Raw genomic sequence first — 27,746 nt, forward strand, 5'->3', positions numbered from 1 at the left:
GCTGGGGAGGACTGTGTTGACTGTGTGTGTGGACCTGTGGGCAGCAGGGCTTGTCAGCTGCAGAAGATTTGTGCTTCTCAAAGACCCACATGGGGGTTTGCCCCACCTTCCAAAGCCTGAAACTATTGGGTGCTCCTGTGCCTGAGGACAGCCCCACCCAGCTGCAATCCTCAGAGAGCTAACAAGAGACCTAATAAGCTGGAGGCTTACAGCAATTGCAAGGCCCTGAGCCTAACAACCTGCCATGCTGGGGGCCTACTCACTTAAAAGAAATACTGCAACACAAATGTGGTATCAGAACTTGCAGCCAACTGTGCTGGGGCTCCCCACACCTGATAAAGAGACTGAAGGGCCCACAACAACTACAAGCAGCTGAGCATTACAACAGCTGGCCAGGAGCATAACTCGGCCTCCCTGGGTGACTACAGGGAGAGCAAACAGGCCACAACAGAAGGACAAACGTAGCCCACATAGGGGTCACCCCTGGAACATTGAGAACTGAGGGAAGCACACTGGAAGCCTCCTAAGCCATCACTTACATAAGGTCACCTATCCAAGAGCAGGAGACGTAGCTGACGTACCTAATACATAGACACAAGCACAGGGAAAGAGGCAAAATGAGGAGGCAAAAGAATACATTCCAAGTAAGGGAACAGGACAAAACCCCAGAAAAGGAACTAAGTGAAACAGAAATGAGCAACCTACCTGACAGAGAGTTCAAACAAAGAGTGTTAAGGAGGCTCACTGATCTGGGGAGAAGAATAGATGAACTCAGTGAGAATGTCAACAAAGAAATGGAAGATATAAAAAAGAACCAATCAGAAATGAAGAATACAATACTGGAAATGAAAAATTCATTAGAGGGACTCAAAAGCAGAGTAGAGGATACAGAAGAATGGATCTGTGAGCTGGACGAAAGACTAGAAGAAATTACCCAAGGTGAACAGGTAAAAGAGAAAAGAATTAAAAAGAGTGAGGACAGTCTAAGGGACCTCTGGGGCAACATTAAGCGCACTAACATCCGTGTTATGGGTGTCCTGGAAGGAGTAGAGCGAGACAAGGGGGCAGAGAATCTATTTCAAGAAATAATAGATGAAAACTTCCCTAACCAAAGGAAGGAAACAGACATCCAGGTACAGGAAGCAGAGAGAGCCCCAAACAAGATAAACCCAAAGAGGCCCACACCAAGACACATCATAATCAAAATGTCCAGAATTAAAGATAAGGAGAGAATCCTAAAAGACGCAAGAGAATGTCAAGTTACAAACAAAGGAAACCCCATAAGGCTATCAGCTGACTTCTCAGCAGAAACCTTACAGGCTAGAAAAGAATGGCACGATATATTTAAAGTGCTAAAAAGAAAAAACTTACAGCCAAGAATACTCTACCCAGCAAGGTTATCATTCAAAATGGAAGGAGAGATCAAAAATTTCCCAGACAAGCAAAAATTAAAGGAGTTTGTCACCAAGAAACCAGTGCTACAAGAAATGTTAAAGGGACTGATTTAAGGGGAAAAGAGAAGACCACAAATAGGAAAAATTATCTATTTCCATGATAAGAACGTAATGGATACAAATGCACAAAAAAGAGGTTAGATATGATATCAAAAACATGAGGGAGGAGGGGAGTTAAAGAGTACAGCTTTCAGACAGAGGTCAAACTAAAGTGACCATCAATTCTGTGTAGAAGAAGAAAGGAACACAGAAGGACTACTAAAACACTGAGAAAAAAAAGTCAAAAAATGGCAGTAAGTACATACTTATCAATAGCTACTTTAAATGTCAATGGACTAAATGCTCCAATTAAAAGGCATAGGGTGGCTGACTGGATTAAAAAACAAGACCCATATATATGCTGCATACAAGAGACACACTTCAGACCTAAAGACACTCACAAACTGAAAGTGAAGGGATGGAAAAAGATACTCCACGCAAACGGCAATGAAAAGAAAGCTGGGGTAGCAGTACTCATATCAGACAAAATAGACTTTAAAACGAAAACTGTAAAAAGAGACAAAGAAGGGCACTACATAATGATCAAGGGAACAATCCAACAAGAGGATATAACACTTGTAAATATCTACGCACCCAATGTAGGTGCAGCTAAATATATAAAGCAATTATTAACAGACATAAAAAGAGAAATAGACAGTAACACAATAATGGTAGGGGACTTTAACACTCCACTTACACCAACAGATAGATCATCCAAACAGAAGACCATAAGGAAACATTGGCCTTAAATGACACACTAGAACAGATGGACCAAGTAGATATATACAGAACATTCCCTCCAAAAACTGAAGAATACATGTTCTTTTCAAATGCACATGGAACATTTTCCAGGATTGATCACATATTAGGCCACAAAACAAGTCTCCATAAATTTAAGAAGACTGAAATAATACCAAGCATCTTTTCTGACCACAACAATATGAAACTAGAAATCAACTATAGGAAGAAAATCAGAAAAGCCACAAATACGTGGAGATTAAACAAAATGCTACTGAACAACGACTAGGTCAACAAAGAAATCAAAGAAGAAATCAAAAAATACCTGGAGACAAATGAAAATGAAAATACGACATGCCAGAACTTATGGGATACAGCAAAAGTGGTTCTAAGAGGGAAGTTTATAGCAATACAGGCCTATCTCAACAAACAAGAAAAATCTCAAATAAACAATCTAACAATGCACCTAAAGGAACTGGAAAAAGAAGAACAAACAAAGCCCCAAATCAATAGAAGAAGGGAAATAATAAAAATCAGAGCAGAAATAAATGAAATAGAGACCAAAAAAAAATAGAAAAAATTAATAAAACCAAGAGCTGGTTCTTTGAAAAGATCAACAAAATTGACAAACCTTTAGCTAAACTCACCAAGAAAAACAGAGAGAAGGCTCAAATAAGTAAAATCAGAAATGAAAGAGGAGAGGTTACAACAGACACCTCAGAAATACAAAAGATTATAAGAGAATACTATGAAAAGCTATATGCCAACCAATTCGACAATCTGGAAGAAATGGATAAATTCTTAGAATCATACAACCTTCCAAAACTGGATCAAGAAGAAGTAGACAATTTGAATAGAGCAATCACCAGTAAGGAGATTGAAACAGTAATCACAAACCTCCCCAAAAATAAAAGTCCAGGACCAGACGGCTTCCCTGGTGAATTCTACCAAACATTCAAAGAAGACTTAATATCTATCCTTCTCAAACTCTCCCAAAAAATTGAGGGGGGGGGGAAGCTCCCTAACTCATTCTATGAAGCTGACATTACCCTGATACCAAATCCAGACAAGGACAACACAAAAAAAAGAAAATTACAGGCCAATATCACTGATGAACATCGATGCAAAAATCCTCAACAAAATAATAGCAAATCACATACAACAATACGTTAAAAAGATTATACACCATGATCAAGTGGGATTTATTCCAGGTGTGCAGGGATGGTTTAACATTCGCAAATCAATCAACGTGATACACCACATTAATAAAATGAAGAATAAAAATCACATGATCATCTCAGATGCAGAGAAAGCATTTGACAAGATACAGCATCCATTTATGATAAAAACTCTGAATAAAATGGGTATAGAAGGAAAGTACCTCAACATAATAAAGACCATATATGACAAACCCACAGCTAATATCATCCTCAATGGTGAAAAACTGAAAGCTATCCCTCTAAGAACAGGAACCAGACAAGGATGCCCACTGTCACCACTCCTATTTAACATAGTACTGGAAGTCCTAGCCAGAGCAATCAGGCAAGAGAAAGAAATAAAAGGGATCCAAATTGGAAAGGAAGAAGTGAAACTGTCACTATTTGCAGATGACATGATTTTATATATAGAAAACCCTAAAGAATCCACCAGAAAACTTTTAGAAGTAATAAATGAATATGGTAAACTTGCAGGATACAAAATCAACATACAAAAATCACTTGCATTTCTGTACACTAAGAACGAAGTAGCAGAAATAGAAATTAAGAATACAATCCCATTTACAATTGCAACAAAAAGAATAAAATACCTAGGAATAAACTTAACCAAAGAGGTGAAAGATCTGTACACCGAAAACTATAAAACATTGCTGAAAGAAATTGAAGAAGACACAAAGAAATGGAAAGATATTCCGTGCTCTTGGATTGGAAGAATTAACATAGTTAAGATGTCCATACTTCCTAAAGCCATCTATAGATTCAACGCAATCCCTATCAAAGTTCCAGCAACATTTTTCACAGAAATAGAACAAAGAATCCTAAAATTTATATGGAACAACAAAAGACCCCAAATAGCTAAAGGAATCCTGAGAAAAAAGAACAAAGCTGGAGGTATCACACTCCCTGATTTCAAAATATACTACAAAGCTATAGTAACCAAAACAGCATGGTACTGGCACAAAAACAGACACACAGATCAATGGAATAGAATCAAAAGCCCAGAAATAAACCCACGTATCTACGGACAGCTAATCTTTGACAAAGGAGCCCAGAACATACAATGGGGAAAAGAAAGTCTCTTCAACAAATGGTGTTGGGAAAACTGGATAGCCACATGCAAAAAAATGAAAGTAGACCCTTACCTTACACCATACACAAAAATTAACTCCAAATGGATTAAAGACTTGAATGTAAGAACTGAAACTATGAAACTTCTAGAAGAAAACATAGGCAGTACGCTCTTCGACATCGGTCTTAGCAACATCTTTTCAAGCACCATGTCTGACCGGGCAAAAGAAACAATAGAAAAAATAAACAAATGGGACTACATCAAACTAAAAAGCTTCTCTACAGCAAAGGAAACCATCAACAAATTGAGAAGACAACCTAACAATTGGGAGAAGATATTTGCAAACAATACATCTGATAAGGGCTTAATCTCCAAAATATATAAAGAACTCATGCATCTCAACAACAAAAAAACTAACAACCCAATTAAAAAATGGGCAAAGGACCTGAACAGACATTTCTCCAAAGAAGATATACAGATGGCCAACAGACACCTGAAAAGTTGTTCAAAATCACTATTAGGGAAATGCAAATCAAAACTACAATGAGATATCACCTCACGCCCCTCAGAATGGCTATAATTAACAAGACAGGAAACAACATGTGTTGGAGGGGATGTGGAGAGAAGGGAACTCCCATACACTGCTGGTGGGAGTGCAAACTGGTGCAGCCACTATGGAAAACAGTACGGAGTTTCCTCAAAAAATCAAGGATAGAACTACCATATGATCGAGCTATTCCACTGTTGGGTATTTATCCACAGAACTTGAAAACACCAATTTGTTAAGGTACATGCACCCCTGTGTTCATTGCAGCGTTATTCACAATTGCCAAGACTTCGAAGCAACCTAAGTGCCCATAATGGGACGAATGGATAAAGAAGATGTGGTCTATATACACAATGGAATACTACTCAGCCATAAGAAACGATGAAATCCAGCCATTCGTGACAACATGGATGGACATTGAGGGTATTATGCAAAGTGAAATAAGTCAGAGGGAGAAGGTCAAATACCATACGATTTCCCTCATTAAGTAGTAGATAATAACAACAATAAACTAACATATAGAGACAGAGATTGGATTGGTGGTTACCAGAGGGGAAGGGGGGAGGGTGAAAGGGATAATTCGCTACATGTGTGTGGTGACAGGTTGTAATTAGCATTTGGGTGGTGAACATGATGTAATCTATGCAGAAATAGACGTATAATGGTGTACACCTGAAATTTTTACAATGTTATAAACCAATGTTACCGCAATAAACAAAAAATTTAAAAAAAAATGTTTGATTTTTTTTCCTGTGTATTATAGGTAGTTATTAAAGCCTTTAGAGCAGTTAAATGATATGATCAAAACTGTATTCAATCAGATTAATCTCGCCATAATTTCATCACAGTTGAGAAGACAGGGATAAGACTTTGAGAAGTCACAGCAGCGGGTGAGAGCAGTGGCAGAGCTATAAACGGAGTCCTATGGGAGTATGAAGTGGGCTTGCTTACTCCAGTGGGGAAGTGGGACACTTCCTGCAGAAGGTGAGTCATGAACTAACTTTTGAGAGATGAGAAATGAACAGGCAAAGAAGGACAACAGTAGAATTTCCTGTAGGTGGAAATAGCTAAAATGGTTGAAACGGCATGAAACTATAGAGAGTTTATGAAGATTACAATGAATTGTATTCACTGAGCATAAAATGGAAAGGTATTAAATGGCAAGTAGGCATGGAGCAGGTCATGGGGAGCTTTGTAAGCCAGAGGAAAGCGCTTGGATTTAAGGTACTCTATAAAACAAATGCGGGGGAGCAGCAACTCCAGACTGGTGGTTATTGTGATAGTCCAGACCAGAGATGATGAGAACCTGAAGTTAGTAACAACAGCAAAGACAGAAAGCATGTCACAGAAACAGAGACTCTGCGCTGGTGGAATCAACAGGGCAGAATCGACTATAGATGCATTTGATAGGCATTTATTTAACACCCACTACATTTCAAGCACAGAGGAAATATGTCAACAATACATCAACGAACAAAAGCGGACAAAAATTCCCTGCTCTCATGAAGCTTATATTTCCCAAGGAGGACTAACAGAGGGGAAAAAAGGAGAAGATGATTTTATAAACGACTTTGCAAACAATCATTTCCTAGTTAAAGTCTGGGCTTTGATTCCAAAGCTGGCTGCTCCTATGCTCAGTAGCTGCTGCTAGTCCCAAGATCTGATCTTTGGCTGTATTTTTTTTTAATTCTATACTGTATATCCAGTCCTTTCTCTTCAACTCTCATTACTCCCAAATATACAACTCATATTTAAGTTCCTTCCCAAGAATCAGAGTTTAATTGTCAACTGCTTACTTTGTATGACCATTTGGATGAACAACCTATACGTTGCTTTATTCTCATCAATTCTAAAATGCTCCACTTTATTTTATCACGTTCTTCCTCTTTCCTGATCTTGCTCAATGGCTTTACCATGCTTTACTCCCCACATGTTTAAATTATTTTCATGTTTGAGTGAGCTGAAACTCCACGTGCTCTTTAATTCACACCTGGCCAATTCATAGATTCTGGTTTTAATCTCTGCAAGGTCGTCTCCCTCCTTTCCTCAGGTTGAGTTCAGACCATTACTATCTCGCATTTGGGTTATTGTTATAACTGGTCTGCCTTGCCACTTCATTTATTTGCCTGAATCACAGGTCAGCTCATGTCACTTTCCTACATAACAGTCTACATGCCTTCCTGCCCCCCATCCCAAACCATCTATAACATACGAACACCCCTCCATATAAATGAAGAAAAAGTGCCCGTGCAGCCTTGACATGCAAGAAGTTGCACAGCAGACTCCGCAGGGAGATGTGCCTTCTATGTCAAAGGAAAGTAGGAGGCAGAGAGACTGTTCAAGGACACCGGGCCACCAACTCTGCTTTGACCCCATTCCCCTCCGTGTATTGGTATTGTTGTTGCTGAGTTGGTTCAGGAACAAAAATGGCTCAATATTTGCAAATATTTCCCTAAACTGAAGAGCATAAATTCTTGGTGCTTTTTTGTAGAATGTATACTTCAGAACTGAGTATTAAAGAGCAGGGGGTAGCAAGGTTAGTGTGTGTTTCCAAGTCTGGCAGGACCCTCACTACACAGATAGCCACCTGAGGCTGTTGCCTGGTAGGAACTGCAGAAACCGGGGTGTAAAGCTGAGCCAAGGTATGCTCTATCTGCTCTTGTGCTTGTAGCCCCTTTGGTTCACTTAAGTTCTGTATCCTTAACTAAATGAGTTTGGAAATATAGGTGAGTGAGTGTGTGTCTGCTTCAGTGAAACTGAATTCCCCTGGAATAGTGCAGACCTCAAACACCTTTCCAGCCTGCATTTCCCTGCTTCAGGGAAATGGACACCCCCGAAGAGACACTTACCTCCTCAGCCTCTCTGCTCCCTTTCCCGGTCTTGAATGCCCTTGTTCTCTTTTGCACCTATTAAATCCTTGTTTACCTTTCACCATTCACCTTGCACTCCACCTCTTCAGTAAAATCCTCCTCAATTCCCAAACGGAAAGAATCATCCCTATTCTTTATTCTGATGCATTTTGATTACACAAACTATAGTTAGCTGATTAAATGTTGAAGTAATTATAAATTCCTTGAGGGCAGCAAGCATGTATTAATTATCATTTTATCCCCCCATCATACATTGTACAGCGGTGGTCATATAGCAGTAGTCAATAAATATGTTTGGAATTAAATTGAATAAATAGAGATTTCATTGTTATAACAGTGCAGTCACCTTATGACACAAATTTTAAGAAAAACTTTTAAAAGCAGCAAAGACATAAAAATGCAGAAGAAAAAAATAACACTAGTTAATGCATATTTTGTAGTAGGGTCTGTATATTACATTGATTCACTCAGCATTAGTCTACAACAAATTTTGGGGAAAATCAAATACAAATGGATGTTAAAATCCTTCAGAATTAAATAGATTCAGGAAATAGTGATAAAATAATGACAATCTTTAAAATTTGCATAAAGTCTAGGAAAAATGAGAGAGGCCAAGATAATATTAGTATACATACGTCTGGTTTTTAATGGAGGCTCACCCATCTTCCATTTCTACAAATTCAGTACACATGGCCTCAGGCCAGGCGGTTCCTCTAAGCTCAAACTGAGTAGAGATGTCAGGTGTGAGGGGTCTGTAGACTTGCTGCCTGTCTGCAGCCTCGCAGTTGGGAAAACGTTTCTTCCCAAGAACTTCCAAGTGCTTACAGACCAGCTTCAGCTGTAGAGTGTTTTAAATACGCGTGGTCTAGGGATTCCCACACTCATTTTCAGACTTTAAATCTGTAGGATTGGCTTGAAGTGGGTCCATATTAGTGTGCTGAAAAGTTTCTGAGTGATTTTTTTTCAGGCAATTCTGTGTTTAAAAATCACTGAGCTGAGGGTTTTCATCAATAGCTCCACCAAAGCTAACAAACAAGCCCTCTGAGTGGTGACGGTGGCAGTCACAACCCTGCCCTGGACATAGGGATGCCCCTTAGAGGAGGATAAAGGGAAGAAGGGTGGCGAAGGCTGTCTCATCAAGCCTAACCCTTTTCCTGAAAGTTATTCAAATCTATTCACATAAGAAAACGATCTCCAAAAGCTTAATGTTGACATGAAAATACTGACCAATATAAAATGCTATAATGTGCTTTTTCTACAAGTTACATTGCTATTGATAAGGGGTCACCCAAGGGAGATCCTGAAACTTAATGTATTTGGGATAGGATTCGGGGTGGGGACATTCTCTGATGCACTAGGCATCGCTTTCCAAGGAAAACCCAAGAAAAGCACCCCGCAAAGAAGAATCAAGATTCAAAGAGAATTTCAACATGGTCAACGGGAGAAGTTCAAAGATTACTATTGTCTGTGTAGGAGTTTATCCCAGCATTTCCCTTAAATCTATGGTCTAGAAATGCATTCAAAAGAGAGATAGCAATCACACACACACATGCCACTGCTGTGGGGACCACAATCATTAATTTTATATGTCTACTGGCTAAGCCAGGGTACCCAGATATTTGGTCAAACCACAGTCTACATGTCACTGTGACAGTTTTTCAGATAAGATTAACATTTACATCAGCAGACTTTGAGTAAAGCAGATGGCACTCTATAACGTGCCTGGGCCTTATCCAGCCACGTGAAGGCCTTAAGAGAAAATAGACTGAAGTCCTTCCCATGAAAGAGAAAATTCTGACTCCAGACTGCCATCAAACTCAGCTGTAGCATCAGCTTTTTTGGGGTTTTCAGACTGCCAGACTGCCCTGTAGATTTCGGACTTGCCAGCTCCCACAATCATGTGAACCAATTCCTTAAAATAAATCTCTCTCCATCTCTCTCTTTCAATATGTACACACACACACACACACACACACACCCTATTGGTTATGTTTCTCTGGACAACCCTGACTAATACAGGGACTAATATAATTCAATAAATGCTTTCCAAAAATGCTTACAAAAACAAAAACTATGTAAAAACAGAAAAGATAAGTATATAGCTTTATTTAGGATAAACTGATAGAGCCATTATCTTTGGTGCCACAGCCAACCATCTTACAAATGTCTTCACAGTTTGGGCTTGTATAAATCCTCTTTAGTAAAACACTAGAAGAAAAATGGAGATAGAAATGGGCACCAGATTAAAATCTTAGTTTGAGTTAATAAATATAACCCTGGTCAATGAGAACATTTTCTTTTAACTGTGAACAAATCTAAAACTTCATTCATCTGGCATAATTTTGGTTCTCATTCTGTTGGTGATTCTTCTTTGCAGGACAAGGGCTGATGACGTCAGCCTTCCCTGCTTTCCTCCCATGCTGTGTACATCTTGCCATCTGTCCATCTGGCGCTTTTAACAAACAATCACACGTTAAGCACCTTGCCCCACCTCCCATACGCCACACCCACACATACGCACACATGTACACTCTTTACGCAACTTTCAAGGAAAATGTCTTTCCACTCCACTTTCTGCATTGCTCATTACAGCAGTCATGGGAAGCTTTCAGGTTGTAGCTTTTGTGACTAAAAATGCTGTAGGCTGTGTGCAGGTGACTACAGCTGGGGTGAGAGGCCCTATAAAGAAATATAGACAATAACAGCTGCTGCCTGGCACCAACTGCAGTGGAAAGGCAGCTGCTTCCCTTCCATGGAGGTGGGGCCATGCTCGCTCCTAGGCAGCAGTTGTTACTCCAGCAATAACCACCCAGGCTCATCTCCCACCCTCCCCACAATTATAGGAGAACAAAAGGAAAATGACTGAGGTTCTCCCCGAATCAAGGACACATATAATGAATTTTCTTCTTTAGATGGTCCATTCCTCAAGATATGAGACATGTATATTTCAAAAAGAAAGGAACATACACTTGATTAATAGCAGCTAGTCCCACTTCAAAAAGATGAAATGGACTATTATACTTATTTTTGAAAGGAACAATTGCGGTCATTATTTTGGAGTAGGATGGTCTCACACAGCCATTCTTAAGCATTTATACTATATGCTTTAAATGCATGAGTCTTCAGCTTCTTCATATTATAATCAAGATTGGGGGGAAAGAGGGTCTTTACTCTTTCATACTTTCACTTAGAATATACTTAAAACATAGTGTTTATTTTGGGAACAAAATACATTTAAAAATCTTGCTTTTCCCACAGCATGAGCACAGGTCACCATTCTATGACAGATTCAGATACCTCCTAATTGGAAGAAGTAACGAAGAGAGAATCACCAAACCATGATCAAAGGCCAATTCTCATATGGTCTCCACACTGCTGGTTTTGTGAAACTCAAGTTATTATCACCTCTCCAGGCTAAGGGAATTGCAGGGCACGGGTAGAGGGAAGAGGGACACAGGTCTGCGGAGGTGAGTGCTCAGAAAATCCTCATCTTAGCTCCAGAAATCCTTAAAGGGGGAATTTCATTAAGTAAAGGAAACTTTCAGTATTCCCTAGACTAAACTGTGAAACATTTTTGAAAAGCATAAAATCCTTATTTATGGCAGGAATGTTTGAAATTCAAAAGATAAATGCCATTCGGAATGCAAGCATGTTCTAGGTCTCTAAGATGTAATGGGACACAGCTGTAACAACAGCCACTGAACCAGGGCCGCTCTATATCATGTCATTGGTAGACTTGTGATAAGCTGATCTTCTAGCTCTTTTTATAAGGGCCACTGGGGTAAAAAATAAATAGATCACATCCTGAACATCTGTGGTCCTGTCACAAAGCACCACTCATATCAAGTTTCAAGCTTATATCTTAGGCTACACATGACACCCTTTTAAAAACGGATCTTAACAAACTGTATAGATCAGAAACTCATAGGTCTTTATTTCCAAAGTACAAAGGATCAATAAGGCCTGGGCCGTGCCTTGGGCAACACTAGTGCATCTTTTTTCTTACTGTTTTAGTGTATTCTTTTGGGTTTCAAGCCGTATGTGCAATCTAGGTAAGATGCTGAAGGTAAATATTTTATATGTGAGATGTTAACTGAGAAAAGAAATGCCAAGTGCCCACGCTATTGACTTAGTAAGTCATCAAAATCGTGAGTCAGCACTGAAGAACACACAATTATTAGTAGCAATTCCTGTCTATTTAAATAGACCTATTTGGTCACATGAGAGGTTATTTGTTTCATCTTTTCAATGGCCAAATAAAAATTAATGCCTGTCTCTTTTAAAAGGAAATAGGGGGAGTGAATAAAATATTTAAAATAATGAGGAAATTCTACCAGTTATAAAATATGAGAAAAAAATATAAACACCATTCATGACTATAATGAAATAAGTAACAATAATAAACAGTATGAAAAGTTCGTTTTTGTAGAGAAGGCAAGGGTGGAAGGAAGGAGTCCAGTTAGGAGGCATCTGAAATAATCCAGGTGCAATATGATGGAACAGGGGCGGTAGCAATGGATGTGGCAGGAAGTGGTAAGATTCGCATAATATTTTGAAGACATATTTTGTAGAATATGCTGATGGATCAGAGGTAAGGTGGAGAGAAACAGAGGATTCAAGGATGACTCCAACACCTTTGATCTGAGTAAATTGGAAAGATGGAGTTGCCATTCCCTGAAATGGGGAGGCTTGTGGGTTATTGACCCCAACTAAGCAACTGCCAGCGCGGCAGTGGTGGTGGGAGCCAGTACACGATTCAGTGTTCAAACTTTCCCCTTGGTGGCCTGTGAAAGGACCTTAGGCTTACATGAACAAATATTTATTTATCTAATTAGTCATAAATATTTAGTAAGTGATATTAGTTTTCCATTTACAGGAACAACACTCTCTTTTTCAAATAGATTTTAGGGCCAAAAAAAATGAAGCTTGATTTAACTAAGCATGTTTTTAAGTTACAAATCCTAGTGGCATGTGGTTGAAGCAAACTTACTGAAAGCAGTAAGCTGTTTGCTGAAAACTGGGAAACACTGTCATACTGGGAAGACCTGGATTCAAATTCTGCTCCATCACTTAAGTTAGATAAGTGAGGCTAGTTAACTAACCTCGTGAAGATAGCTTCTTCTGTAAATTAGGGTCATAATGCTCAATTACAGGGTTGTTTTAAGGCTTAAATGATATTCTAAAATACCCAGTACAGTGTTTGCAAATACCTGGCACTCTGCCCTTGGCTGCTGCTCTGAATAATAAATATTCCGACTGTGGGCCCATTCAACAGTTCCTTTAGGCTACGGCAACTCAAAGATGCACACAAAGATATACAACACATCTAATGCCCAGCAGTTCATCTAAATAAGAAATGGCTACCAACAGTAGAGAAATGTTTACTATCTCAATATATAAAAAATTTTTTGAAAACTTCATTCAGTATTCTAAAAATTATAGCAAGCAGTTGTATAAATACCAGTATTACATGTGAAATGCACTTAAATTTTAGAATCTCCTTAAGTACTTCCTAAGAAGACAAACTCTTATCTCCCAACAAAATGTCTATGCAGATCAACCTGGATAAAGAATGGTGGATTATTCCTTTGTATCTAATTCCTCTGATAGATTTCTCTTTTTGAAACCCATTTCAATAGCTTTTTTACTTTTAAAAGAGTGAGCAATATCTTTTAACTTTCACAAATAGGCAATATTTATAACTATGGATGTCCTAACAAATATCAGCAGATGGAGTAGTAAAATCTGTCATGCTATGATGTCATCAGTGCTAAATTATAGCCGTATATCTTCAGAACAATTATAATTCACATTTATAACGATTATTATGAATATTTCTAAAATTTTGACACTTTCTTAATTACTGAAAAGTTACTTTCATGATAATTACTATGAATTATATTTTAGTGCATTCTAATTTCATATACTTTGCATGGTAACCGTCTAAATTTGTTTATTTAACTAAAGAGAATGCTTCATCCTATACTAATAACAAAAAGTTTGGTTGATCAGTAGGCAAATGAAAGGACAAATGGATAAAAAAGCAGACCGATGTGGAGAGTTTCACTAGACAGACCTAATATCAGTTCACATATTTTGACTAAGTGCTTTCTACAAACAAGACATTCAATTGAGAGATCAGTAAACTACACATGCAACGATCATTTAATTTGTACATAATCCAAAGTGTTTTCTTTTCCTGTTAGTGACAATCTTTGCGATAGCATGCTGTTTTTTAGAATGACATCACAAAAGGGTAGTTTTTTAAAATTTTTCTTTTAGTAATCAAAAAAAGATGAAGCCCTTATACATAATTTGGCATTATTTGTGAATTAAAGACAAATTTGTTTCATGGGGTGGCTTCACTGGGCTGCTGATGCTTGTTGAAGTCTCTTGCCAGCTGGCCTGGCCTGCCTTTTCATGGCCAAACCAATCAATTTCATGCTGGTTTCTTAAAACCCGTAACATGTTTTACTGAATTGAGAGCTCCTTGAAGATAGTAGCCACATCTTAATCATCATTTTATCCACAGTGCAACAGTGTTAAGTACCTGGCTCACACTAAGTGCTCAGTGAGTGCTCAGGGGACATAAAAAAACAATCAGGTGTGTTATTTATTGCCAAAGAAAACCAGGAGCTATCTAAAAGTTATTTTTATTTATTTATTTTGTTGTTTTGTTTTTTTTGTGAGGAAGATCAGCCCTGAGCTAACATCCATGCTAATCCTCCCCTTTTTGCTGAGGAAGCCCAGCTCTGAGCTAACATCTATTGCCAATCCTCCTCCTTCCCCCCCCCTCAAAGCCCCAGTAGATAGTTGTATGTCATAGTTGCACATCCTTCTACTTGCTGTATGTGGGACGCGGCCTCAGCACGGCCGGAGAAGCGGTGCGTCGGTGCGCACCCGGAATCTGAACCTGGGCCGCCAGCAGCGGAGCACGCGCACATAACCGCTAAGCCATGGGGCCAGCCCCTAAAACTTATTTTAATCTTCAAGAATGCATTTATTGCTAAAAGTTCCAAATGTTCATTAAAGATATTAACTACCAAGTATTGATCACTTATAAGTAGCAAATCCTGTAAATGCCTATATAGACATTTGCTCTTGTCTTCACCACATCTCAATGGAGATATAATCCTTATTTAATAGATAGGATAATTAAGAGTAAAACTATCCAAGTTAAAATAATTTAGTAGAAAAGAGACTTTCTTCTCTCAGACCTCTTAGACTTCATACACTTTCTAGAACTTTACACTCTTCTCAACATATGTATACATACACACATATAAACACACACACATACACACATAAATAATAAATAGTAAAACTTAGTTCTTTATCTTGCTGTTTTATATTGAGACTGTAATAAGGACATCTATCGTCTATCTGCAATAATAAGAATTTATGAAAATAGCTTAGAATAGACACATATCTGAAGTAAGATTGATGAGATTCACTTTTTAAACTTTTCAGAAATAAAGATTTCAAATTAAACCAAATTATTCTACCATATCAAATCAAATCAAGAACAAACTATGTTATTTTCTAAACCTTAGTTCTTTACTGGGAGTTAATGGTATATTAAGCAGTGTATTTTAGATGTCAACTATGAAAAACCTTTTTGAAAGCATTTTAATAGAAAGAAAATAAAACAAACTTTACTCAATGAAACAGAAATAGAGAATCTTTTTCCTTGGCATGTTGGAAATCTGCTTGAATAACTGTAACACACTCTCCTTCTTAGAGGATATATACACAATTATCCTCCACAGATGGACAAAGAGAGACAAACTCTGCCCAAAAACTATATTCAAATAACAGGATGAACCAAACCAATAAAAGTACATGAGATGTAACATTTTTCTTTAATATGTCTGCAGTGAGCATAATTACTTTGGTCGCATTTAAAATTTTCTCTTCTTGGAAATGTAGTAAACTTACTAAAGCGTACTTTAAAAAAAAAGGTGAGCATTTCCTAAGTAATTGCAAAATCTTTGCTTCATGTCACAACATGGTCCTTGGTAAAAGTTTATTATTTTAACTCTTCATCCATAATGATTGCTAGAACATTCTTTTGTCACCTGATTTCTTCTTATACCTCTGTCCATTTCTTTTCTTTAATCTTTATAGACATCCTTTGCAAAGCAAAGGGTTTATTATTGAAAGTGTCTGGCCTGTGGTAGTAAGATTTTTACTTTTGAGAACAGAACATATTTTCCTTCCAAATATTTGCATTTATTCAATTTCTCAATTATTTGCACATATTGGAATTATTCCCTAAGAACTTTCTATATTTAACTTAACCCTAGAGGGTTAGAGCATATGTAAAACCTAAATGAGGGGCCAGCCGGGTGGCGCAAGCGGTTAGGTGCGCGCGCTCTGTTGTGGTGGCCCGGGTTCGCCGGTTCGGATCCCGGGCGTGCACTGACGCATCGCTTGGCAAGCCATGCTGTGGTGGTGTCCCATATAAAGTAGAGGAAAATGGGCATGGATGTTAGCCCAGGGCCAGTCTTCCTCGGCAAAAAGAGGAGGATTGGCATGGATGTTAGCTCAGGGCCGATCTTCCTCACACACACAAAAAAACCTAACTAGAGCATTTAACACTGTATTTCCTCCTCTAACAGGTAGCTGATATTCCTGCTCTTATGAGCACCCTTTAGGAGAAGCCAGCAGGAACTATATCTTCCAAGCACACATCTACTCCATTAACTGTAGTTGTTTTAAGGATCAGAAATGGAGATGGAATGAGAATTCAATTTAGACCCTGGAAGCCCCCAAACTGTCTCCATTTGCTGGTTCTCCATACGGTTGTGGCTTTAAGCTCATGTAAAGGTTCTGAATAACTGTCAGGACAATATATGGTTCTGCTTTTGTTCAGCTTACTGCTCATGCTTTAGATATATAACATGCCTCCACGCCGGGGTGTGAAGGCTGAAAGGCATCATTAATGTGTTAAATGATGTGGAATGCTTCAGGCAGACATGACACATCGCTGTAGAGTGATAGTCCCAGATGCACAGGTATCTACCTCGATTTCAAATCAGAAAGAAAGAAGCTAAATCACTACACAAATAAAATGCACCAGGAAAATTATCAACTATATATTCACTTGTAATCTCTGGGCCTGATTCAGACCTCACTTATTGAGAGAAATGAAAGCTAAGACTTCAATTCTTAGGGTTTATTAACCATACAAGTGAAACAAGGAGGGAGGATCCATCAGAGTGCATTACTAGGATCTTGTCTCTACTATTTCATAGCTGATTTTCATTATGTTTTCACATTCTGATTCACTACGCTGATGCTACAAGATGCCGTCTTTCACGTTCTTAAAGAATTCCGGTAGATTCTTCTGGCGTCTCGTTTACTCCCAGAGTACATAATTACCTGACAGCATACATTTCTATAGGTACTACACCAATATGTGTCCATAGCTTAAGAGCAGATCCATCTGTGCACATTTTCCATCTTTATTTTAAATGTTTGCTTCTTCAGAAATGCTCCAGCCTGTCTGGCTGGCTGTCTGACGAGGCGTGCCTCTGTCATATCTAGATATGCTTTTTCTAAATCCCAACAGATGACAAGGTAGGTAGAGGGAATATATTTCAGAATCAGGAATATAAAAAATTTAGAAATATATGCTTTATCAATGTAAAAGATGAGAGTGGATTCTAAACTTAGCCAAAGGGCTCTGATATTTTAGAATTCATTTAAAAAGTTTGTATTATTTATTCAAGATTTATTAAACATACCTATTTCTTTTTCTACTAATGGACCTTCGTTCTGTGAAATAGCAGGCCACAAAACCAAAGATGAGAAAGGTTCTAAAATCCTTTACAGAAAGTGAGTTGATAGGTGTATTAATGGCCAAAAAAACGTATTTATTGATTAAAATTATATTAGTAAGGAATTTCTGAATTGTAGTCCCAGAATCACAAAAAGTAAATGAAACAGGAAAAGTTATAATTAGATTTCCAGTTCAGTCCCTTCATGTGATGGATAGTATTTTGCAAACAGAAGACAAGAAAAGATTTGTCTTTGCTCATCAAATTAAGTGGATGACAGAAGCCACTCAGTCTAAAGCCAAAGACAGGAATGTTTTCTTATATCTGATAGTCTCTAAATGCTGTTCTTCACTGCATATGTTAATGGTCCTTCAATAGGAAATCTAAATAAAATCAGGTCAAGTTCTCCTTGTTTTAAATAATATTATTTACTGGTCATTTTTGTGTGCGTGTATGTGAGGAAGGTCAGCCCTGAGCTAACATCTGTTGCCAATCCTCCTATTTTTGCTGAGGAAGACAGGCCCTGGGCTAACATCCGTGCCCATCTTCCTCCACTTTATATGTGGGATGCTGCCACAGCATGGCTTGACAAGCGGTGTGTACCTCCACGCCCAGGATCCGAACCTGCAAACCCCGGGCTGCCAAAGCTGAGCGTGCAAACTTAACCACTGCGCCACTGGGCCAGCCCCATACTGGTCATCTTTGAATGGGGTGGCAACTGTGAAGTTCTCAAACTAATATTAAGCCCCTAGAAAGTCCTACCAATAAGTGTTGGTTTCCTTTCTCTTCATGTTCTTGTATCTGACCTAATTTACAGAAAATTATTAATTTATTTATTATTATGGATAGGAGCTATATTACAGATAGAAACTGAAGGTAAAGAGAACATCACTTTGCTTTTGCTAAAGGGACATTAGTGGAACAACTGACAAAATTGACTAATATCTGCAGATGAAATCAAAGTTTGGGAAAATGTTAATATCCTGATTTTGATAAAGATATTTTGGCCATGTAAGAGATTTCATTGTTTTTAGGACATTTACACTGAAGTATTTAGGAGTAAAGGGGCATAAAATGTGCAATTTACTCTCCAGTGGTTCAGAAATAAATAATATCTATATAGAGAAGGAGATGGGAGAGAGAATAATAAATCAAATAGAGTAAAATGCTAACTTTTAAGGAATCTAGGTGAAGGTATATGCACATGATGTGTACTCTAGTACTATTTTGTAACATTTTCATACATGTGAAAAAATCAAATCTTATGATAGAAATTGTACACATACATGCAGAACTCCAGCAGGGTAAAGTGAAACAAGAGGGAAAGGTCCATCATTCCAGGGAAGACTTGGGGTCAGGATAATCTTCATAGAGGAAGAAATAAGTTTAAATGGAACTAGAAAAAAAAACATAAAAAATGTGCATGCCTGGAGCAAAAAAGTCAAGGTTGGCAGAGATGTTGAAAAAGGAAATACTGGAGCAACACCAGGAACCACAGGATGGAGGGAGATCTCTTTCAACTAACGTAAATTGAGAGAAATGTGACGGCATTTACCTAAGTCTCAAGCTAAAGTTGTTTATTTGACTGTAGGACTCCAAGGCAAAATAGTTCTGGGACTGGGGTACTTCACTGTCAATAATCTGGCAATCAAGAATCCAAGTACGAAAAAGTCAAAAATCCCTAAAACTTATTTTGTGGGTTGAATTTATGGCTCAAAACTTTTAAAATGCTATTTTAGACTTGAAAATAATTGCAGATAATACTCATTTAAATCCAATGATGTCATTTATTTCATTCTTTCATTACAATTCAGGCATTTACATGCTAAGAACTGTATTTATTGACTCCATCCCATGCTTTTTTCAAGATTAAGTTTCTTAAAACACAGATTGAATGAGGTTACCCTTCTACTCACAATGTGTATCTCTATCCAACATCCCACTATCTAACATGCAAGTTGCTTGGCCTTCTGTGACTATCCAACCTGATTTCTTTTTACCCCGTAACAAGATCCCTCTCCACTTCTCAGTTTCGCCTTCCTGTCACCTAGGGAATTCAACTCCAATATTGTGAGAGAGAGATATATATATTTCCTTTTTTTAATACCTATCTGATTTATTTCTATTTTTCAAAGTACATCTAAACTCTTCTCTCCAAAGTTTTCCCTAAAATTCTTAACTGCCACTTCTTAACTCATTTAATTACATAGTGTCTCGTGCTAGCTTATTTGTTTCATATAGTTTTTTAAAAATCTATACTTGGATTGTAAACTCCTGCATGGCTGGGGGCATATATTACATGAACATAAAAGAGGCATTCAACTATATTTCATGATCCATTAACCCTTTTTACAGATATCTCAAGGGAAAGAAGCTGCTCGGCAGTAGGACATTTTTATTTAAATTAATACATTTTAGCTCCAACACTCTTTTATCTTGGAATCTCAATATAATTAAAAGAGGACTCTTATAATTCATGGCATTATTTATTTACAAATGTTATAACCAGGAATTTAAGCGTGGAGAAAAAGGTACGAGCATCTAAAACAATTCAAAAGAGCAATCAGTAGCACGTGAGAACTTCTTAAATGTAAAAGATGAACCAGACATGGTCCAGGCACTAGAATCTGCTAAGCTGGGGAGATGGTGGTCTTAGTAGTAGAGAGGAAAAGAAGAAGGTGAGAAAGTGGTTTGAGGGAGAAAGTTATCATTTTTGAATGATGGGAATTTCCATTAAACAATCATTCATTCATTCAGTAAACATTTGAGTGATTACAAGGTGCTAGTAAGCACTGTTCTAAGTCTGAGAAATACAAATGCGAACATCAGACAAGGTCCACACCCTCATAAAATTTACATTCTTCTGAACAATTTAACATAAAGACACAAATGAGAAATTATTACTGGTTCTCAGGAGGGGACCTACGTCAAGCGAAGGCAAAAACCACAGTGCAGTATGGATGAGAGAATAAAAGGAGAAGGAAGGATTACTCGATGAGGAAATCTAATCTTAGACTGAAAATTAGGAGACAGATGGAATCTTGAAGAGACAAGACAATTTGTGTCACGTGTGTGTTGTTATTGCTGCTGCTGCTATTTCATTATTTGTATCTTCCTCCAAGACGAAGAAAAACCTATACAACATGAAAGGCAAAGAAAAACAGCCAGCAGAGTTCTTGTTAAAGACGCTAGAAGGGGAGGAGTTTGCTTGAGAGCCCATTCTTTAGAGTCGGGAATCGGCGGGAATTAGCCAAGTACAGACTTCAACGCGGGGAGGGGAAGAGCACTTTCTTTTCCCTCTTAAATGTTATGGTCTTACTAAGTTAGGAGAGTGTAAGAGGAAAAACACACTCCTGTATGTCTCCTCTACGCTCAATACTTAACTCACAAAACGCTTCACTTCTGGTCACCAAATGTGTGGGGATCTTCCCCACACCAAGCAATTCTGCAACACCAGCTGGGTGTCCTACAACTCAATTCAGTTCTGAGTCAGCATCAGATCCCACAAGCTAAGAGCTCCAGTCCCACAAGATACCCCACCTCAGATGCCAATCTCAAGTCCAGGTTGTTACCTGTGCTTCTGATCCACTAGCTATAAATTGGAGATCCCCATAACCTCCTCAGGTTCAGTTAATTTACTAGAGCAGCTCACAGAACTCAGGAAAACATTTTACTTGCTAGATTACCAGTTTATTATAAAAGGATACAACTCAGGAACAGCCACATGGAAGAGATGCACAGGGCACGGCACTAGGGAAAGGGCACAGAGCTTCCATGCCCTCTCCAGGCACATCACCTACCAGCACCTGTATGTGTTCACCAACCCAGAAGCTCTCTGAATTCCATCCTTTGGGCTTTTAAGGAGGCTTCATTTCATCAGCATGATTGATTAGATCACTGGCCACTGGGGATTGCACTCAACCTCCAGCTCCTCTCTCCTCCCTGGGCCTGAACCAGTTGCTATGAACAATAAAATACACCTTTATGGCTCTTATCACTTAGGAAATTCCAAGGGTTTTAGGAGCTCTGTGCCATGAACCGGGACCAAGACCAAATTTGTATTTCTTATTATAATCACAATATCAGAGAGGGAAAATCATCTGTGGAGAATGAGTAAAGGATGAGATTAGGTTTGGGGAAGAGTGGCGATGATAAGGAAGATCTCTTGAAGAACACCCCTAAGAAACTGTGATAAATGAGGGAGAAACAAGGACCAAGTTTATTGTGGATGGCATGGGTTGTAATAAATTTTCCCAGCAAAGTCCCTCTCTGTCTCCAAGGCAGCATTTCTTTTCTTTTCTTTTTTTTCTTTTGTGAGGAAGATCAGCCCTGAGCTAACATCTGCCAATTCTCCTCTTTTTGCTGAGGCAGACTGGCTCTGGGCTAACATCCATGCCCATCTTCTTCCACTTTATATGGGACGTCACCACAGCATGGCCTGACAAGTGGTGCATGGGTGCGCGCCCGGGATCCGAACCAGCGAACCCCAGGCCACTGCAGAGGAGCACAAGCACTTAACCGCTTGCGCCACCCGGCCGGCCCCGCAGCATTTATTTTCATAGCTACATGGCATGAATCCCAGGATCACAGAAAGAATATGAGAATAGAAGTTGAAAGTGGAGTTAGAGTTGGGAGACATAAGTGGAAGTTGGATCTCTTAATGAAATGTTAGAAAAGCTTCCTGGATCTTAGCTTCTCCAGTTGTAAAATGGGGGCAGGGGTGGACCGCGAAATTGAAAGCCCATAAATTCTCTGTTAGTGCCCCTGATTCTAGTCTGAGATCATTATATGCTATAGGATAGTGAAAAAAAAAAGGCAGATTCTATGATGGAGGTTGAGAATAAACAGAGACGGATATTCCACTAGTGGAATGATTGTTTCTGGAACTGAAAGGTAAACACACTCATTCAAGGAAGAAAACAAGAAGTAGCAATTTACACCAAGTTATAACTCTAAGACTTTTGTTTTGCAATCTGCAATTCTTTCTGTACATGTTTGACTGATGGGTTCATGGATACAACCTTTATGTAGAGACCATGTTTTTTATCTCACTGACATACTTTGCCAAACTATCGCGAGCTGAGAACTAACATCCGAATGTACAATGTAATCCTTTACAATTTAGAAGGTGCCTTATCCTGTGGTCATCACATGGCTTTTACAATGTAATCAAGAGAAAAATCAACAAACTCAATCTCACAAACTAAATTAAAAGGGACACATTCACATTTCCTCTTTATATCCATGTCAAAGATAGAGAGACCAGGAGGAATTTAAACACCATGGCTTCATATCTGTCACAGCCATATCTTTCTAGTGGTGGGGAGCTCATTTTTCAAAGCTACCAGTCCATTAACCTTCACAAGAACAGAAATAAAGCAAAACAAAGAAACACTCCCTGGAGAAATGGCATTACTTCTAATCTTGCTTATATATCTTACCATGGGGATTTAACGATGAAACAAAGACCTCTACCTCCCCAGGCACATGAAACGATACAGACACTCTGAAATAAATATATAAAATGCATAGTGGTGCATGCTGTAGATGAATTTGTGATGGTTTTAAAAAATGAGAATGGGGTTAGAGAGAGTAACTGATATCATCCTTGCCAGATCTCTGTCTCACCCTGTGATGTGTAGCAGGGAGGGCCAAAGCATCAACCCTATGTATTTTGTAACGTCCCGGCCCCCTCGCGGTTGCACTTCACGTAGATTCATTTGCTGTGTATATCTGGAACTATTAGTTTCCTGATAAATGCATTGTCAGGAAGCCAGAGGCCAAGGATAAGATAGGAAATAAGGAGCTCTTGCTTGTTTTTATATGTTCCTGTTTGACTTAGGAGATAATTATAACACAGATTGATGCTCCTATTTTAAACAAGGCAGTAAATCAGCGTGAAATATAGGATTTGGGAAAGCCATTTGCCACATAATTATAATTTCTTAAAATTCCTGTGTTCACTGAATATGAGAAGCTATAATCATGTGATACATAGCAATAGCATTACTCATTTTTTTCCTCTCATGGAAGACAGTTAAATAAATCTAAGTTACAAACTTTTAAATATTATTAGTTACAAAGTTTAAATATCATTAACTGAAGCAAAGTAAAAACATTTGCTGGTTGGTCTGGAATCTAGCTTCAATTGGTAAAACTTACAGATTCAGTTAGCAAGATTAAAATAATGATTCATGGGCCAGCCCTGTGGCATAGCGGTTAAGTGCCCACGCTCCGCTGCTGCCGGCCTGGGTTAGGATCCCGGGCGCACACCAACGCACAGCTTGTCAGGCCATGCTGTGGTGGCATCCCATATAAAGTGGAGGAAGATGGGCACAGATCTTAGCCCAGGGTCAGTCTTCCTCAGCAAAAAGAGGAGGATTGCCATGCGTGTTGGCACAGGGCTGATCTTCCTCACACACACAAAAAAAATAATAATAATAATGATTCAGTGAACTTCATTTAAAAGTCATTTTTTTTCCACAAATAAAGTTTATTTATCACCATGAGACAATGTAAAAGTGTAAGTTTTCATCAATATAAGAAACCAGAAGCAAAGTGGGATTTGGGAACAAAAGAAGGATTTGGAATCAGAAAGTGACACATTTGAATATGGACTCCGCCAGCGGTTATATTCAAAATCTCTATCAATGGCATGGCAGGACAGGGACCCCTCAAGACGCAGGAATTCCAGCACAGGGCTCTAGAGACCCCCTTATGCCAGGAGTTACCTTTTGGTTGCTGGATTATGGGGGAGGATGGGGTAGAGCTGAGATACCGGGTGAAGGGGGCTACTCAGGATACTGGAGGAGTTAACTAGTACAGACGCATTTCTATACTCACCTGCAGAAGCAGTTAGACCTGTCCTAACCAGTGTAGAAGTAGTACACAATTTTAACAACCAGCAGGCATCCCGCCTGCATACTTGCTGAATATTGCCTGGATGATACCTATTAACGGTGTACGAGCAGTCTAACTAACCTTCCTGAGCCAGCCAAGAGAGAGAAAAGAAAGTTCTGAGTTTTTTGGCGAGTTATTTGGCTGCTCTAAGACCTCTTCCAGCATGCGGGAGAGTCTGGTCTTCTCTCCTTTCCCTTTTCCTATGGCTTCCAGTATACATATCCTCAGAGCAAAGGACAAGTCCCATTAGAGTGCAGAGAGACTTCCACAATTTAAGCAAATGCAGATAAGAAGCAGAGTTCACACCAATCCTGACTTCCCGCTCATGGGTGAGCCCACTTGGAGCAGACAGGAGGACCTGTACTTCTAGCAGAAACATCCTCAGAGGGGCGTCCTTCTCTGCCTTTCTCTCTTCTTGGCTCCAATGTTTGTTTGTGTACAATTAATACAGTAATGTCTCTGAATTGAACTGTTTGGAATGTATCCCTAATAATGATATCTTGCAGCAACAATTATGCACAATAAATATCTGCCAGCTTAATTTTGCACAAACTTTGTTGATTACCAAAGAAAACTGTTTATTACTCATTCATCACAGTTATCAACATCGGAAAAATGGTTGTCTTAACTCAGAGGGTTATCATTGGTATGTCTCTGTTTACTCTATAAAGTATAACTCCTCCATATGTTTGAGAGAATCACAACTAAAATCCTATAAATAATTTTGGACACCATATTTTAAAAAAAGAGAACAACTATAGTGAAATAAAGTACAAGAATTATCAGAGAACTAGAAAACACACAGAATATTTAAAGGGTGATTGAAAGAACAAGATTTACTAACAGCAAAGAAGAGAGAAATGTTGTGTATGTAAGATAAAGAAAGTGAGAAGTTTGGTTTTTTGTTTAATTTTTTCATTCCATATTAAAGAGCCTTAGCTCATAATCTGCCAACATAGTATGGATTCATACTGTTCTCCACCAAGACTCCTTTTCACGGGCCGGCCCCGTGGCTTAGCAGTTGAGTGCACGCGCTCCGCTGCTGGCGGCCCAGGTTTGGATCCCAGGCGCGCACTGACGCACCACTTCTCCGGCCATGCTGAGGCCGCGTCCCACATACAGCAACTAGAAGGATGTGCAGCTATGACATGCAACTATCTACTGGGGCTTTGGGGGGAAAAAAAAATAAATAAATAAAATCTTTAAAAAAAAAAAAAGACTCCTTTTTGCTATGCTTCTCCACAAATTCCGTATTTTGAATTTTCAAATACAAACTACATCTATTAAATAAACTGGGTTTATTTTCTTTTTCTTTTTCTTGCTGAGGAAGATTTGCCCTGAGCTAACATCTGTGCCAATCTTCCTCTTTTTTGTATGTGGGTCACCACCACAGCATGGCTGACGAGTGGTGTAGGTCCGCATCTAAGATCCGAACCTGCGAACCCAGGCCACTGAAGTGGTGCATGCCAAACTCAACCACTACGTCACAGGCCCAGCTCCTATTTTCTTATTTTTAATTAATCAGATAATTATAACTATCTGAGCCATAATACTCAGAGTTTCTGATGAGTATGAAGTAACTGAATGACTATATCAAAAAAACTGATATAATTGTAACTAAGGTAAAGATGCTGATAGTTTTAAATATCCTACACAATCTTTTCCAAGCTAAGTTTCAATGTCAGTTAAGTTCTTTGAAATATCAAAATGTTTCAAGGAGCCCCACAAGTACTATCTCCAGAGCCCCAAATATTTAAAGATTCCAAATTGGGAAGCAATGGAATAAACTAGTTTAAAATCATCTAACAAATACGATTTATTCTCACTTGAAGAATTAAGTTGAGTTAGAAGCGAAAATCCTGGGGCTCCTTCAAATCTTTCTTCCCACCCTTTTCTCCACTCTCTCTGTTCCTTGGCTCTGAGGCGGCAGGAGGAGGCAGCGTCCCGCGGGTACTCACCGGCCTGGTTCGTTGTGATAGTGACGGCCGCAAACTGCCTTGGCGGGGCGCTCAGCTCGGATACCCCGTTAACGGCATCAATCTCAAAGGTGTAGTTAGTGTGCGCCAGGAGGTCTGTCACTGTCACTGTGGCGTTGGCGAGTCCAGACTGCCGAGGCAGGAAGCGGACATGGGGGCCGCACGGCTCACACTGTTGCACATTCCACCCGCATTTTTTACAGAGAATGTTGAAGGTGACATCTTTCCGGCCTCCTGTGTCCAGGGGCCAACTCCAGTCCAGGATAACCGAGGTCTCATTTATATTAGAGATAACATTTCTTGGTGCAGATGGAGGTCCTGCAAAGTAGTTCAACAAAGATTAATGAGCCTCACTTCTGTTTTCTCCTACAAGGGAAACAGATAATTTACAATGGAACTGAAAGAGGTAAATAACCATCTTGTCTTGATTATATACTCTTAATTCGTCCTTAGAGGATCTGTGAGATTACAGACACATGGACTCAAGAGCACTGTCCTCCCTAAGCTAGGAATGGGGGAGTTCTGACTCAAGGCTGAAGATGCATTCACCAAGTCCCACAAAGGAACATACCACTAAATTCAATGCCCTTGTGAATAGCTATGAAAACTTTAGTATTAGTTTTATAAATCTTAGTCCTTTTTCCTTATGACCTATGACCAACATATAACAAGAGGGAATAGAAATGTTAAAACACAAATCCCACACCTGTAGCTTTCCGTTATGTCAAATGTAATGCAGATCTGGAACAAGATACAGAAAATTTTCTTTCTTTCTGGGGGTCCTGTTGCAGAAAGTGCCTTAAAAACTAATTCATTTTGTGTGATAAATGTTGCATTTGTGGTGAGCCAGGCATGGAGAGTGAAGCAGAGAAAGTTTTCAATTTGCACATGGATAAGGGAAGGAAATGGGCCAAATGCTAAAAAAAAATCACAATAACAAGAAGAAAAACCAAAATAAAACAAACATGGAGGCATGGGTCGCAGCAAAACTACTCACGGGTACAAGCCATGGATGGAGGGTCTTTGTCTGCTCTGAAGTAATTATTCTCACACCTGCAGTTCACTGAACCATCTTCGTGAGAAGAGCTGTGAGGGGGGCACTTGGCACACTTCATGCTACCATCCGAGGCCTTGTAGAAACCTGGGCGACAAGC

The 27,746-nt window shown here is 39.0% G+C and overlaps 1 protein-coding gene across 2 annotated transcripts in view; it reads right to left on the minus strand.

Annotated features, from left to right (window-relative positions):
- The window catches only part of EPHA3 (EPH receptor A3), a 355,543-nt gene that overhangs the window by 96,825 nt on the left and 230,972 nt on the right, over nt 1-27,746 (minus strand). For both annotated transcript variants that reach the window (XM_058570678.1, XM_058570677.1), the window contains exons 4-5: nt 27,590-27,745; nt 26,575-26,910 (exon numbers count right to left, since the gene is read on the minus strand). In XM_058570678.1, the coding sequence (XP_058426661.1) occupies nt 26,575-26,910; nt 27,590-27,745 (492 nt within the window). The remainder of the gene's footprint in view (nt 1-26,574; nt 26,911-27,589; nt 27,746) is intronic.

The sequence above is a fragment of the Diceros bicornis genome, chromosome 27, assembly GCF_020826845.1.
Source record: "Diceros bicornis minor isolate mBicDic1 chromosome 27, mDicBic1.mat.cur, whole genome shotgun sequence".
Taxonomy (NCBI): domain Eukaryota; kingdom Metazoa; phylum Chordata; class Mammalia; order Perissodactyla; family Rhinocerotidae; genus Diceros; species Diceros bicornis.